Source organism: Callospermophilus lateralis, chromosome 6, assembly GCF_048772815.1.
Source record: "Callospermophilus lateralis isolate mCalLat2 chromosome 6, mCalLat2.hap1, whole genome shotgun sequence".
In the NCBI taxonomy this organism is placed as follows: Eukaryota; Metazoa; Chordata; class Mammalia; order Rodentia; family Sciuridae; genus Callospermophilus; species Callospermophilus lateralis.
The window spans coordinates 120792896-120809472 of record NC_135310.1 but is presented as its reverse complement, the minus strand read 5'-3'; the positions used below and the strand labels follow the sequence as shown (position 1 = coordinate 120809472).

Below are 16577 nucleotides of genomic sequence, written 5' to 3'. Positions count from 1 at the left end.
TTGCTCTTGTAACTTTTTAAGAATGGAACTTAGATCATTGACTTTTAGAGTTTCCTCTTTTCTAATATGTAGAGCTATAAATCATCCTCTACTTACATTCACACAGATTTTGACATAATGTGTTTTCAGGTTCATTCAGTTTTAAGTAGTTCTAATTTTCCTCCTAACTTTTCTTTAACACAGATGCTCTTTCTAAGTGTAATTATTAATTTCCAAACATTTGGGTTTTTTCAGATATTTGTCTGTTATTGGTTTCTAATTTAATTCTGTTGTGGTCAGAGAATGTTTTCAACATTTCTAAGATATTGACCTTTTTTGTACTAGGGGTTGAACCCAGAGGTCTTTACCACTGAGCTATATGTCCAACCCATTTAATTTTTTTTATATTAAAATAGGGTCTTGCTAAGTTGCTGAGGGTCCCAATAAGTTGCCCAGGCTGGCCTCAAACTTGAGTTGCTGAAATCATAGGCTTATGAATTTTTTTTTATGATCCAGTATATGGCCTACCATGTGGAATAATGAGGGAATATGAAAATATAACAGGATTTTCCTATTTCTGCTTTCATATTTATCATTTATGTGTCATGAGCCATGAGGTTATTAATTAGGTATATACAAATTAGAATTATTATATATTCTAGATGAATTTCTCCTTTTGTCATCATGAACTGTCCTTCTTTATCCATGGTGATATTCCTTATTCTGAAATTCTGTATTTCTGACATTAGTATAGCCACCAACATTCTCATAGTTAGCATTATTTTTTTCTTTCCTTTATTTTTACCTATCTTTGTCTTCATATTCAAAGTAGATATCACGTAATATCACACAGTTGGCCTATAATTTTTTAAAAATTTTTTGTAGTTGGAGATGGACAGCATGCTTTTATTTTGTTTATTTTTATGTATTGCTGAGGATTGAACCCAGTGCCTCACAAGTACAGCCCTTGGCCTATAATATTTGTGTTTGCATTCTGACCATCTTTGTCCTTTATTAGAGCATTTAGATTCTGCACAATTTAATTCAACTAAGACTATGGTTATATTTAATGGTACCATCTTACAATTTCTGGGTTTTCCTTCTTTTGCTTGTTTATTTTGGGATTAATTGCTAATCCATTTTATTTTCTCCATTGGCTTGTTGGTTATATCTCATTTTTTTTTAGTCATTGCTGTGTTACCTAAAATATTTATCTTTAATTTAAAACATTCCGTTTCTTTTCTTAAAAATGAGGCGGCGGTTCACTCTCTGGAGTTTCTGTATTCTTGTTCCGAAGACTCGCCATCCTATGATTACAACACAAAAGAGAATTAACAGCAAAGAAAATAATCCAATAATGTACCAGGCTGAGTGTTTGAGAATATTTCCAGGGTTGAATCCATTTAACTCCTTCAATATTTGGTTAGCCAAGGAAGAAGGATCTGAAAAATCAGCTCTATTATTTTGAATGTCTTGGATATGGTGATGAAGTTCCAGAATATCCAAGCTATTATTACTATTTTTGCCAAATACCTAACAAATGGTTTTTAACCTTCTCCCAATCCCAGAGAGAAGCATTGTACTTGGCAGCTGTAACACACACATACTTATAATTAGCATGGCATTTAAGCCTTTCTTTAAATTTTAAGGCTGAAAGTTCATTACCTATGTCTATAACAGTTGCCTCTAAGGTGTTTAATTTAGTTTCAATCTTTTCATCAATATTTACTTGATTACGCAGAGCCTTGGAAGTATTTTGAGCTAAATTGTTAAGAAATTTTGCATGCTGAATATTTTGAGACAATGTCAGAGACGCAGAGACAGTCGAGGCAATAAAAGAGACTAGCGCCAAAACACCAACAATTATAACTCCAATAGCACGTTTAGGTCTTGCCAGCTGGGCATGAATTTGCTGCAAGACTTGTAAACCAGCATCAGTATACCATGGCTCTGAAATATTTGCAGGTAATAAAACAAAAGAGGGATGATGAAGTATCAGCACCCCTTTTCCTCCATCATACCTAGTAATACAATTGGTTAGGTTACATTTATTACAAGTAACAATATATCTGTCATTTACCCATTTAACTTTTACATTTCCAATAATTAAAACATAAGGAGATTGGACACAAGCTCATAAGCCATAGCAAGATCCCTCTTTACAGTTCTTGCCAATAAATCTTGGTAAGGGTTTGTCTGTAAAATGTAAGAATTCTGAGGCAGCAATTAAACGCCAGATATCCATTTGAACACCACCTTCACTATAAGTCAAAATAATACTAACAAATCCTGCAGGTGTCATAGCAGAATTTCTTCGTAACTGTCTCTTATCAATTTTTGGAGACCAGTCTAAAATATACCACTATCTTAGGCACCTTGTGTTGTACAGGAAAGGTATTTACACAATCCATCCATTTAGGAAAGGTGCCAATCTCAATTGTAGAACTATTTGGACAGTGGTGTATCTGTAGAGGTTTTGCAGAAATGACTGGCTTATTATGGGAAAGTCCCATCTTAATTACTGATCTAGTATTAGGTTTTAAGTCCCCATAAATAGAATTATTTGTCAGTCTAGGTCTACCAATTGCTGTCTTTTTTTCGAATGATACTTTCAGACAGCCAGCATGTTTATCATGGGACCAACACAAGGGTAATTGGGCACTGTAGCCAGAATAATTAAATCTAGTCACATGATGGGGAGTAATATGAGTATCTGTAAATCCTCCCATCATGAATGAGTCATTAGTAAATACTGGAATAGATTCTCCAGTCCACACAGCTGGGTGTACCAGGGGTGGATCTGGGAAATATGTCCAGTAAGTGTCTACTTGATCCCCCTTTACCTGACAGCCCAGTAGGGCAATTACTGTTGCTACCATCATCACTGGGGTCCTGTTCTCTCCTAGGTCTCGAAGTATTCGGGAAGCCTGGGTTGTTAGCTTCTTCACGTCTTTCCATGAAATCAGCTTTTCGGCTGGGTCAATCTGGTCTTTCTTCATCCTTTTCCGATATCTCCTCCTTTTGGATGGGGGCTCCTCCGGGTCGATCCTCAGTCACTTGAATCTGGGTTCTATCTCTTCCATGTCTGATAGCACGTTCAGGCACCCAAATAGGACGAGAAAAACCTTCTGGGAAAATACAAGCATGCCCTCTGCCCCATATAATCACCGGGTCTGGGCCCTTCCACTGACCGGTCTGTAAATCTTTCCACAAAACTCTGTCTAAAGGGCCTGTTACTGAGGGAGACATTTGTCTCTCAGCAGCAGCGTGACCTTCTGCGTCACATTTTAAAAATTTAAAACAAACAAGGCATGATTAAGGCTATTTTGGGGAGTCATAAGCCTATCCCCCGCTTTTAGTTTTTGTAATTGAAGTTTAATAGATAAATGAGCTCGTTTTACAATGGCTTGACCTTGGGGGTTATAAGGAATTTTTGTTTTATGATTAATTTTAAACTCTTGACAAAATTGTTGAAAAGAAGAGCTTACATAAGCTGGAGCATTATCTGTTTTAATCTGCATAGGGCATCTTAGAACAGAAAAAGCTGCTAGGCAATGAGAAATTACATTTTGAGTATTTTCCTTAGTACGTGCTGTGGCAAAAATAAATCTAGAATAAGTATCCACTATGACATGTACATAACATTGTTTACCAAATTGAGGAATATGAGTTACATCCATTGGCCATATTTGATTTGGTTTTAATCCACGGGAATTTACCCCTGATGGTAAAGATGGAGTGTGAATCACACATTTAGGGCATTGGCTTACAATCTGACAAGCTTGATCTCTAGTAATATTAAATTTTTTACGTAAGCTTGAAGCATTTTGATGATGCAAGGAATGGGAAGCTAGTGCACAGTCATATGAAGACATCTGTTGACAAAAAGCTACTAATCTATCAATTTTGTCATTACCTGAAACTTAGGGTCCTGGAAGATTAGTATGAGCCCGTATGTGCCCTATGAAACATGGGTATTTTTGCATTAGCACTGCCTTTTGTAAATTATGAAATAATTCAAATAACTCTTGTGATGAAGTATACCCAATAACTGAAGTTTCAATATTTTTAGTAACTCTGACTGCATATAAGCTGTCAGAATAAATATTGATAGGCTCATTTGAAAAGTAATTTAAGGCACAAATCAGAGCTTGAAGCTCTGCTCTTTGGGCAGAAGTATAAGAAGTTTGTATTACCTCTGTGTGAACACGACTATAAAAACCTGCTTTACCTGAGCTCGATCCATCAGTGAATACCGATAAAGCTTCATCTATAGGATGTGCATGTACAATTTTTGGAAAAATAAGTGACGTTAATGATGCAAATTGTACAATTTTATCATGAGGATAATGACTATCTATCTGGCCAGGAAAATCAGCAAAGGCTATCTGCCATGAGCTAGAAGTTTGAAAAAGCCAATTAGTCCGTTGAACAGAAATGGAATAATTATGATATCAGGCTCAGATCCAATTAATTGTAATATCCTAGTTCTACCTTTAATTACTAATTGAACTATAGAATCATGAAAAGGAATTAATGCTTTTTGAGGGGAGTGGGATAAATAAATCCACTCAATAACTCCTAATCTTTGCCATATGGCTCCTGTTGGGGTATGCTCAGTTGGAAATATTAATAAATACACCATTTCTTTAGGATCAACTCTAGTAAGCTGTGCATTTTTAATTGCATTTTCAACTTTCTTTAAAGCCGTTTTAGCCTCAAAGGTTAGTTGACGTGGAGAGATTTGAGAAGGATTTCCTTGTAATATCTGAAATAAAGGACTTAATTCAGAAGTAGTTAGTTTTAAGGATGGCCTTAGCCAATTAATCTCTCTTAAAAGCCTTGAAAATCATTAGGGGTTTGTACGGAAACTGCTTATTTCGATCCAGTAAAATTAAAGATGGCGGCCCCCATGGTCGGCGCGATGACGTCACATTGCGCGACCATGGCCTACTTGCTCATTTTCGGCCTGGGGGAGGGCCGACCGGAAGTTTGTGTTTCGGCCAGGTGGTGTTAAACACAGCCTGTTAAAATTTCTCTGTAAGTCCTGAATTTCAACGTCTTGATTCTTCTCCCTCTGAGTGCGAGACATGGTCAGACTCTGCACTGTCACTATTTTGAAATTGGGCTTCTAAGTCACGTGGCTGAGAAGAACTCTGAGCCCCTCTAGGAATCTCTTCCGGATTTTCCTCCCCAGAAAGATCGTCTACCTCTTCTGGAGGACTTTCTAGGACCTCAGAGGTATCTCCTCTCTGATGTTGCTCTCTATAATCTCCCTGCGGACTAGCCTGATTTTGCAAGTTTAAGTTCACATTTTTAACCTTTGGCTTGGCCCCTAGTGCCTTTGTTTTTAAACGGCTTAAGGGAAAGGGAATTAACTTAGCCTCAGGCGGATTTTCCATTTGAATAGACTTAATAGCTCCTTGAATGCCTTTTAGCAGGTCCTCAGGGGGCCACGAACTCTGGCCCATATATTCAAAAAAACACACTTCCAGAGCCCTCCAGGTTTTCTGAATATTATCTATGCCTCCAGGTAGTTCATTTGAAAGACAGACCTTTTGTAACTTTCTTCCTAATTTCTCCCAAGTAAGTAAATCTGGAGACTCTTGTTCACAAAACCAAGGACAATATTCACCTACAATCTCTAAGAATTGTAATAACTGAGCTTTCTTTATCTGTTTTCCTTTCTGATTAATTATACTGTCTAAAATAGATACATTTCCTTATCCGTAGAAGTTGAATTTCCCATTTTAGTTAATTTAACGTCTCTTTCCTTCAATATCTCAAGGTACTTTTGTGACCCAAATTGTCACCACTTCCTTTATCTTTATTTTTATCTTTATCTTTATAGCGCGCTCCCACTCAATCTAGCTAATCTAGAATGTCCCTTCGTGGTCGCCAATTCCACCATGCGGCCAGCGCAATGGTTTCATTAATGAGGTTCTTGGCATAAAAGTTAGCTAGCAGAGATCGAAATAAACACACAGACTCAGTTACCTTTTTCTATGACCAGGTCTGAGATGGCTCCCCTCTCTGGTTTCTATGGCAAGGATTACTCAGGGCTAGCAGGAGAGAGAGAGGGAGCATGCCAGGGAGTAGCCTTTTATTGGGGAACAAGAAATTCAGGGGAAAATTCCATCCAATGAAGGTTGAAGGGGGGCCGCACTCCAAGGTCAGGGTCAGTGATTGGGCCCCCGGGGTCAGTGGTCAGTCACACCCCAACACAGATGGGTTCTCTCAACAGGAGAGGGCCGGGAAAATTCCGACACAGCCAGAAGCCTCAGACCCAAACCGGGAGTCACCCAGTCACATGTGAGAATGGCTCCCGACAATTCTGCTTTCAAATCCTGGTGTGCTGCTCTACAGAGCACAACACCACCCTTCCATTTCCTTCTCTTATTCTATGAGCTATTGTTGTTATATATTTTATTTCTAGGTATATTATAAACCCCCACATAATTAGTAACTCTTTTTCAAAATTTAAAAAATGAGACAATTTGAAAACTTTTGTTTATCTGCATTTTTACTATTCTCTTTCACATTATCATCTAGAAAATATTCCCTAAAGAATCAAAATTCTTGTTCAAATAAGATACTTTTCTTCATGATCAGCACTAGTCTTCTCAAATCCTTGATTGTAGACTCTACTAATTATAATCTAAGCTCTCCTTCATGGAGTGACTATAGCAGGTGGAAATTGGAATGAATGAGGGCACATTTTATTTTATTTCTTTTCTCTTAGTTTTATCATATGAAAATCCTTCTCCATGGAAAATCACTGTAGTTAGAATCTAGCCATGGGAAAGAAGCTCAGAGATTGCGTGTGAGTGCACCCCAGATCTCCCTGAAATCCTGATCCAGACTGACCAATCTTTCCTTGGAGCCTGCAATTTTCAAACTATAACCAAACAAATCTTCATCTAAGTAAAATTTCCCCAATACACTTTCTCCATCCACCCTATTCTATAGTAGGGAATAACCCCTCAGGGCTAAATCAATATTCTCAGACCCTTCCACCCAGGTGAGGTTAGACCTTCAGTAACTACTACATCCATAACCCAACTCAAAACCACACTTTCATAAAATATTAGACATATGTAGCCTGGTCCAAGGTTTCTAGCAAGAAGAACTCAAAGTATCCCAGCTCTGAAACATTGAAGAGTTTATTGATCTTGAGATAGTCGCAGGAAGCAGGCAGTGAGGGTTTTTCAAAGGAGACCAGAGGACATGGAGCTCACTGAAGAGATCATCTCCATGTCAGTGCTACAAGAATCTCAACGTATATTCATCACCTTCTATTTACTGGGATCTTCACTAAGGGCTAAGTGCTTTAGGGCCACAAACAAGAATTTGAGTGTCAGCAAGAAAGTCGATCCGTGGTGTAGTGAGCACAGGAATTGAGAAGGAAAGCTGAGACTAGCATCCACAGGGCAGCTGGAATTCAGATCTCTCTGAAGTCCTCTTCTTTTCAGGAATTTTGTCACCTGCAGCAAGATACACACAGTTACTGACATCCTTGGGTTCAGGACTCTAAGCTCAGACCCAACTTCCCCATTCCCTTTATACCTCCCATTCCTCTACTCTGTTCAGGGAGAAAGTGGTCATCCCTGCACATGCCCTGGTCCTGCAGGTGAGCAGCAGTTAGGAGTCAAGGAGTACTCCTGGGTGACTGAATTTAATCCCTAAGCCCCCGCTGAGTTTGGTGGCATCCCATATGCTTCAAATCACCAAAATATCTCATGAAGGAGAAGGACCACTGGAAGCTGGCTTCATATTAAATCCACAAAAGCTTTTATACTTTTCCTGTAAATATTTTTTTAAAAACTATGCATTAGAATAGCCACATTTGGAACACTTTCTGTTATCAGTCAATATTTTTAGGTAATTAGGACCTGATCCTAAGCCTAAAAGTGGTCTTGATCCTCTAAAATTTTTACAACTGCCTTGATATTCAGAAACCTTTTAAAAAATAGACACTCCCTGAAATCTTTTGTTCATGTGGTCACTAACTGATGCTTACATGTTCCAGTATCTAATATGGTCACAGTAGTCTTGATAACCCAAATCATATTTTCTTGTCTTTAGAAACCTATACGGGAACAACCAGACCAAATGGATCTAAAGCTACTGTGGGTGTGTGAGTAACACGCCCCTGGGCTTCATACCTGAATGTTGTATGTCTATTTGGATTGTATATTGTATTTGTGTATTTATGCTTTGATTTATAGTAACTTCTCATGTTATGGAATTGATTTGCATTTAAAACAAACTATAAATAAATAGCTGAAAGAGAGAAAAATAAAAAACTAAGTGTTTCATTGAAACAAGAAAAGATAAGGCCCATATTAAAGAAATTTAAAAATTCTACTGAAATCTATAAGAAAATGTTTGAATAAATTATGAGGTATTATATGCTTTTGAAATGAAATAATTTAATATTATAAAGATGGCAAATTTCCCCCAGATTAATCTACAATTTCAATGCTATTCCAGTGAAAATTTTGGAGACATTTGATAAGCTTAATTTAAAACCTATATGAAAGCCAGGCATGGTGGCACATGCCTGCAATTCTAATTGCTCGGGTGGCTGAGGCAGGAGAATCATAAGTTCAAAGCCAGCCTCAACAATTTATTGAGGACCTAAGCGACTCAGCAAGACTCTGTCTCTAAATAAAATATGAAAAATGGCTAGTGATGTGGTTCAGTGGTTAAAAGCCCCTGGGCTCAATCCCTGGTACCAAAAAGAAAAGAAAACCTATATGCCAACTGTGCATAGTGGCCAATGCCTGTAGTTCCAGTTCTCTGGGAGGCAGAAGGAGGAAATTTGCTTCAGTGCATGAGTTTGAGACCACCCTGGGTAACCTAGGAGGACCTCGCCTCAGAGAAAAATTTGATGTGCAATAAAAAAGTTAGATGTGCAATATAATAAAAGGAAACTTATTAAATCCATTACAATATTTAATCTATAGGGTGGGGATAAAAGGTCAAAGAAAAAAAAAAGGAGGGAGTTTGTCCTACCAGATGTTATCACACATTACAGTGTCATAGTAATTAAAACATTAGGACTCTGTCACATAAAAGGCAAATAAAACAGCAGAATAAAATAGAGTTCAGACACAAACCCAATGGGAACTTGCAATATGATAAAGGGGACAACACAAACTTATTATGGAGAAAAATTGTTGGGAAATGTGCTTACCATATAGAGAAAAATAAAAGTTCTCATCAAAAACAAAGGGGATCTGAAATGAATTTTAAAATATAGGAAATGTGAAATTTAAAATATAGGAGCTATTTTAAGACTACCTAAAACCTCAGTAAGGGGAAACACTTCTTTAAAAAAAAAAACACTGAAAAAAGTACTGATGGATTTGATTACAACATGTTAAGGATTTCTGTTCAATGAAAGAAATCAAGGAGGAAGTTAGCAGAATTCAGATTAGGGGAGGAAATTTTGCAATTTTTAAAACTGATAGGAACTACTAGCAGGACTATAGAAGGATCCCCTGCAAATCAATAACAGAAAGCCAATAGGACCAAAGTGGACAAAGGATGTGAACCAGCATTTTATAGAATAGGGGCTAACAAGCATTTAAGAGTCCCAATTAGAAGTAATTGGATACACATATTGCAGCATATTCCTTTATGCACATAAATGGGCCAAAATTAGAAAACTAAATAATGTACAATGTTGATGTGGATTCAGGAGCTGCAGAAATTTTCTGGTACTACTAAAGGAAATACAGATTAGTATAGACATTCTTATGAGTGAATAGAAATTATTACTTAGTCAGGTAAAGGAGTTCCATCCCCAATAACCTTGTAACCCCTTTCTAGGGTAGATCTATTGCAGAAATTCAGGTTCATATGAAAATTCAAGTAATGCTGGGTGCAGTGGTACATGTCTATAATCTCAGCAACAGTGGAGGCTGAATCAGGAGGATTGAAATTTTGAGGCCAGCCTCAGCAATTCAGCAAGATCCTGTCTCAAAATAAAAGAAAAAAGGTCTGGGGATGTGACTCAGTGATAAAGTTCCTCTGGGTTCAATCCCAAAAAGAAAGGCAAGGGGGAGAGGGAAGAAGGGTAGAGAAGCAAAGAAAGATAATAAATACAATATTGCTTGCCATTGTATAGAACCAGAAGTAAGCAAGGTATCCCAGAAGAAATACGGACAGGGGATGTACAGAATAGAACGCTATTGAACAGGTGGAAGCAATGGACTGGATGTACAAAGTTAGATATGCAATATAACGTCATTTGGATAATTTAAAAAATGAGTATACCCTGATTACTACTCTGTTATACAGAATATATAAAAGTAAAAGGAAACTCATTGAATCCATCACAATGTTCAACCTATGGGTGGGGATAAAAGGTCAGATATGAGAGTGAGGACTGAAGGTACAAATCAAGAGAGAGCGAGCTTAGAGGTATCCACGATGGCAGTGTGGGTGAACTGAGCAGTAGAGTGACTTAACCCTTTACACCTGGGGTTCAGAATAAACAATAATGACAACGAGTTATATGAGGTCATCATCATGGAAATATCACTAGTTAACAAAAAGAGAATTACAAAAATAGATAAGTTCATAAAACATGGAAAGAGTCATGATAAATTAAAAACTATGAATCCCAGGAGGGGAATTTTTTTTTCTTTTTTTCATCTTTCATACATTTGATTCGAGTGAGTTATGCACTTCCATTTTTACCCCAAATACAAATTGCAGAATCACATCCGTTACACATTCACAATGTTTACATAATGCCATATTAGTGACTGTTGTATTCTGCTGCCTTTCCTATCCCCTACTATCCCCCCTCCCCTCCCCTCCCATCTTCCCTCTCTACCTCATCTGTTGTTGAGTTCTCTCCCTTCCCCCCCCTGTTTCAGGAGGGGAATTTTTATATGAACTTTGCCCTTCTGTGAGTCCAAGTAGAGAGAGAAGGTCATTAGGCACTGATCACACCATGTTGTAATTACGTGTAGGAATATGGATCGTGCTCCACTACTAGACCAAACTGGGACTTTGTTTATTTCCTCATTAAAAAAGGAAATATGAGGCAGCGATTAAGCCAACAGCTTTGAATCCAGGCTTCCAGGATTTGAATGCTAGCTTCACAACTTCCTAGCTGTGCGACCCTGGTCAGTTGCTTAATTCCCTGTGTATATGAGAACATGTGAGTACTTCTCAGGGATTAAGTGATGACAGTAATACCTATCTCATAAGAGTATTTGTGAGGATGAAATGAGTTTAAAAATGTAAGTGCCTGAGCATATTAAATACTCAATAAACTGTCAATGTCATACAGCTGGATGCTTTTGAGAGATCAATATGCACCTGATCAGTTGACCTGTCCCTCCTTCCTTACATACAACAGATAGTAGGCTCCCTCCCCTTTTCTTCTCACTGTATCCTAAGAGTCCTCCCCCACCACCACAGTCACTCACAGGGGTCCCCTGGCCCGGGGGTCACGACTGGAACGCAGAGCCCTCGTGATGAGCACGGTGCCCGTGATGATGCCCACCAGGCCCACCACCAGGCCCAGGGCGCAGACCACAGTCTCCGACACTTCTGTCATCTGGATCGGTTTCTGGGCCTCTGGGGAGAGATGATTTGGAGTCAGAATGTGCATGAAGGTGGGGCTGGTCTGGGGCGTGTGGAAGGTTATAGACCATTTGGTGGCATGGGAGGATAAGAGGGGTAGGTGCACCAGGTCCTGGGGGAGAGGGTGCATGGAGGCTATAAACAGGAAAGAGGCTCCATACCCCAGTGGTTGAGGCGCGGCTCCTCCAGGCCCCAGTGCTCCACCTTGCAGTCATAGACGTCCTCATCTGAGGGCACGAAGGTCAGGTAGTGGAACTTGTGGAAATTGTAGTCTGTTCTGGGCAGGAAGACAGACTCAGAAACACCCTCGGTGACAGGCTGCCCGTTGCGCAGCCACGTGACATTGAGCACTGGAGGGAAGAATCTGTCCACGTGGCAGATGAGGGTGTTGGGCTGGCCCAGCTCCACAGGCTCCTTGGGAAACACGGTCACCTCGGGAGGCTCTGGGAGGACACAGAACCTGGTGAGTGCCCAGTTTTTGGAAGGGTCACAAAGATTTTCCCCAGGGGAGTATCATCTACCTCAGGCTCAGACTTTGCCATATCTCTGGGCTCCTGAATCCGAGCCAGGAGTCTCATCCCACTGGCCAGCCTCACTCAGCTGACCTTCCTGTGCAGTGGGAAGGGGCGAGGCAGCCCTCGACTATGCTGGAATGAGCCCACAGCCTCGGGGAAGAGGGTCCCTCAGCTGTGGGCATCTGGGTCTCCCATTCTGTGTGGCAAAGGGGCCTCCCACCCCATCCCAGTGGGTGAAGAAGCAAAGACAGGCAGTACCGCTGGAGTCCTGGGTGTGATTGGTGAGCTTTATCAGGATATCCAGGTTTGACTTTAATATAGCAATGTTAGTCAGCCCGCCCTGAAAATCAAAGGAAAAGGCTCGGCCAAACTCTGGCAGACGCCAGATGGTCTCCTTCTTGTCCTGATCCACGTAGAACTGCTCATCCTCATCCAACTCAAACATAAGCTCTCCTGATGGTGCATGCGTCTGTGCAAACATGGCATAAATTGACACATGGTCCGCTGTGTAAAGAAAATAGAGAAAATGAGACAAAATGTAAGGATGAATATGTACATGGTGGAGGTATGAGAATGAATAAAGTTTTATCGATACACAAAACCAGAGGGAAAGAGGTCAAAGGAAGCATCTATGGAGGAAGAAGGAGTAACACAGAAAAAAGACAGAACATGAGGTAGACAGGAGCAGTTATAAAAGGAAATGTGGAACAAAATGAGAAAAGTATTAGTGAGAAATTTAGCTGCTTCCTAGTGATGTAACATCTGAGCATCCTGACCCTGCAGAATTTTTGAATAAGAACAATAACAAGGAACATTTTTTGAGTACTTACTATGTTCTAGGCATCATTCTAAATAGTTTATATATTTTACTTGCATAATGGTTACAAGTATGAATCACATAATAAAGTACTATTTTTATGGATAAGGAAATACAGAGAGGTTAAGCAACTTGCTTAAGGTCACACAGCTATATGCAACTAACAGAGAGATTTTATCTCTCCACATAAGCTCTCAATTCTTCTAGGACCATAGATGTAAAACTATTTTTAGAGTCTTGGGGATAGAAGAGCAGGAGTATTATTTTTCTTATTAAAGAAAAGGAAGAAAAAAAATTAAAAAATTGAGAGGGAGAAGGAAACATTCTTCAAATAGTACTGCTCCTTATAGTCTTTAAATTTCTGTTTTGGGGGCTGGGGATGTGGCTCAAGCGGTAGCGCGCTCGCCTGGCATGCGTGCAGCCTGGGTTCGATCCTCAGCACCACATACAAACAAAGATGTTGTGTCCGCCGAGAACTAAAAAATAAATATTAAAAAAATTCTCTCTCTCTCTCTTTCTCCCTCCCCCACTCTCTCTCTCTCCCACTCTCTCTTTAAAAAAAATTTCTGTTTTGGTTCATGAACATGAAACTTCAGTTTATATAGATTTGTTCATATTTGTCATATTAGGCATATTAAACCCAAAATAGAGTACAGATATTTTGACATATATTTCAAACTTTCTGTTTTAATTTTAGTTTTTAGTTTCATATTAAATGGAACTCAAGTGTTGCAGTGTTTGAAATACCTGTAGGATTTAACTTTTTATTTGTTAGTTTTATTTACTTTGTAATAAAAAGCAAAGACATGAGAATAAAAGAAACTATCATCATCAAACACAGCAATGAATATGAGAGAGATTCTGGGCTTAGAATGACAGAGGAGAAAGAGCTCTTCTAACCTCCTAACTCGTGGGTTTCCCTGTGAGTTTGCAGCTCCAACATGCGGAGACCCTGTATGTGCTTGGACACTCACAGTGACAGTGAGGATTCTTGTGTTCCTCCTCAGACAGAGACAACACCCTCCAAGAATTATTGAGCACTAGTTTGTTCCTTTTTAATTAACATTTTCACAAATTCTAGGGTTTGAAGATCAGCCAAGGGCTGGGACTGGGGCGCAGCAGTAGCGCACTTGCCTGGCATGTGTGAGGCACTGAGTTTGATTCTCAGCACCACATATGAATAAATGAATAAATAAAAGTCTATCAACAAAAATATTTTTAAAAATGATCAGCCAAATATGAGACAAATTATTTTCCTTGAAATGTTATTTTCTTTCAAACAAGAAAGGTTTAAAAAGCCAACTATGACAAACACTGTCAGAGAATTAATATTCAAATAAAAATAAAGATCCAGTTTCTGTCCTCAAGACACTTACAATCCACTGAAGGAGGCAGACAAGAGAAAAGACATAGCAAGGACAGTGTGGTAAGTGCATGAATACTGGTGAGCACAAGATGCCATCAAATAAGACACAGGGAGGGCCTCCTCAAGGGCAGATGGCTTGAATTTACAGAGTCAGAAAACAGTGGAAAAGTCACTCCTCGCACACAGAGAAGAGTGTTCTAAGGTAAAGGCCTTAAAACAGGATGCATTTGGAGAACTAGAGATGTTTTGGTGCACTGGAGCTGACTGCAGCTGTGGCAGGAGATGAGAAGAAACAGGCTGAGGTTAGATCATGACAGAACTTACACACAAAAGTTTGGGAGTTTTAACATTATCCTGGAAGTCCCAAAAAATTATTGCATGCTATTGTGTCTCCTGCTTCTAGTATATACCTTGCCATGTAGTTGGTGCTTAAGCTAGGTAGAGATCACCATCAGAGATCATACAACAGCCAGGCTGGTGGTACACCTGTCATCCCAGCAGCTTTGGAGGCTGAGTCAGGAGGATCTAAAGTTCAAGGCCAGCCTCAACAATTTAGCAAGGCCCTAAGCAATTTAGCAAGACTCTATCTCAAAATAAAAAATAAAAAGGCTGGGGATATGGCTCAGTTAACTCAGGCTAAGTGCCCCTGTGTTCAATCCCCAGTACAAAAAAAAAGAAGAGAGAGGCAGAGAGACACAGAGAGAGAGAGAGAGAGACTAACTAATATCCATCAATTTTTTTAAGTCTTCAAACCTTTATAAAGATATGTTCATTATGGTATTTATTATAGCACAACATTGATAATAACCCAAGTGGCCATAAATAGGGCTATAGGTGCTTCTGTTTCCCTGTAGTCTTACCCCCTCTTTACTTCTACACAACTCTGGACCCCTTCACCCTACATTAAACTGTGGGGTCCATGGTGCTTCTTTGTGTTATAAATTCTAATCCTTCACATCACTACATTTTGGATGACAATATTATGCACAGGCCTGATGTTCCCTGATGCCAACAGCAGGAGAGAGAGCGTTCATCATAAGGTATAACTGCCAGTTGAGACCTTGTGGTTATCCAAAGTCTACACCTCTCAAAGAAGCAATAATCCCCTGGGTCACTCGGGACCCAAATCACAAGGTTAACAAAATCAGGAAACACTGCTGTCTTGAGAGAAGAAGTCATGAATCACCCACAGAGATCCTGGGAGATCCTGGGAGACAGGGACAATACTCTCCCAGGCTCTGACACACAGAGCCCAGAGCCTCTCAAAATCAGCCACACAAAGCAGAAGCTGGCAATTCAGCAATAAGAGGTGCAGGGTCCCGTCAGGGTTCAGTTAGAAAGTCACTGTGTATAGAAGTCTAGGGAATGTGACATATAATCTGCCTTTAAACTTTGGCTCTCAGACTTGTTGCATAACCTGGAAAAAGCTTCACTTTGTTCATCACAAAAAGAAAATACATTAATCTCTTTGAGCCTCAGTTCCTTCATCTCAAAAAGTTCAATGAAGAATAACTTATCTTTATTGATTTCTTTGAAGTGTGAGGGGGGAAAGAAGCTAAATAGGTGTAGGAAGTGGTGGCTGCTGTTGCCATTGTGATCCTCACAGCAAGAGGGAACAAAGGTGAACATCACACAAGGGAATAAAGAGAGAAGGACGCAGAGGAAAATAGCTAAGACCCTAAAATCTCTAATTTCTAAGGCATTTAGCAGGTTGCCAGCCCCCAACTCTTATCAACCCTCTCAGACTTCCTGAGCACTCACCCTTGATGGCCCCAGCTCCTGGGAGACTCAGCAGGAAAGCCAGGGAGAGGGCTCTCAGGAGCACAGCTCTGGTCTGGAACATCCTCTCTTCAGGCACACCTTGTGGGGTCCACAACCAATGACAGTGAGCACAGGAAGAGCGATGAGGGACTGAGGCAGAAGGGGACAGACAAGAGCTCTGAAATTGTGGGCTTCTATAGACGGAAAACAGCCCAAAAGGGTGGAGAGGGATGAGCACAGCTGAGCTTAACCAATCAGAGACCTGGTGGAGCTGACTCTGCCTGTTGCCAGGTAAAGAGAGATTGCAAGGGGCTCAGGAGGAGGTGGAGGACTCCAGGAGCCAGCAGAATTTCCAGGGCCAAGGAAGTGCCAATTTGGAGTTGATTGTCAGAGTTAGGCTTGAAAAGATAAGTCGTACATTCTTCTGTAGCAAATATTTTATATTAAGTTCTGGTATATGATGGAATTAGTCTTCCCAGAGATCCAGAGATCCAGATTATTTTTTATATTATTCCCACCAGTTTTTTTCCTG

General features: G+C 39.8%; 1 protein-coding gene across 2 annotated transcripts; it reads right to left on the bottom strand.

The window, feature by feature from the left end:
* Positions 1–7155: 7155 nt before the first annotated feature.
* Positions 7156–16229, bottom strand: LOC143641800 (HLA class II histocompatibility antigen, DP alpha 1 chain-like). Of its 2 annotated transcripts, XM_077109602.1 has the most exons (5): positions 16046–16209; positions 12360–12605; positions 11748–12029; positions 11430–11580; positions 7156–7463 (listed from the first exon to the last, which is right to left on the bottom strand). In XM_077109602.1, the coding sequence occupies exons 1-5, from the start codon at positions 16125–16127 to the stop codon at positions 7460–7462; spliced, it is 765 nt and encodes a 254-aa protein (XP_076965717.1). In that variant the 5' UTR covers positions 16128–16209; the 3' UTR covers positions 7156–7459. The 2 variants fall into 2 exon arrangements, with proteins under 2 accessions (XP_076965717.1, XP_076965718.1); XM_077109603.1 differs by lacking the exon at positions 7156–7463 and having other exon boundaries at positions 11426–11580; positions 16046–16229.
* Between the last annotated feature and the right edge of the window lie 348 nt (positions 16230–16577).

Coding starts and splice junctions, on each gene's coding strand:
- LOC143641800 (XM_077109603.1), bottom strand. CDS start 16,127: ATGTTCCAGACCAGAGCTGTGCTCCTGAGAGCCCTCTCCCTGGCTTTC. Junction 12,606..16,045: donor AGGAGCTGGGGCCATCAAGG/GTGAGTGCTCAG, acceptor TTCTTTACACAG/CGGACCATGTGTCAATTTAT. Junction 12,030..12,359: donor TCACACCCAGGACTCCAGCG/GTACTGCCTGTC, acceptor GTGTCCTCCCAG/AGCCTCCCGAGGTGACCGTG.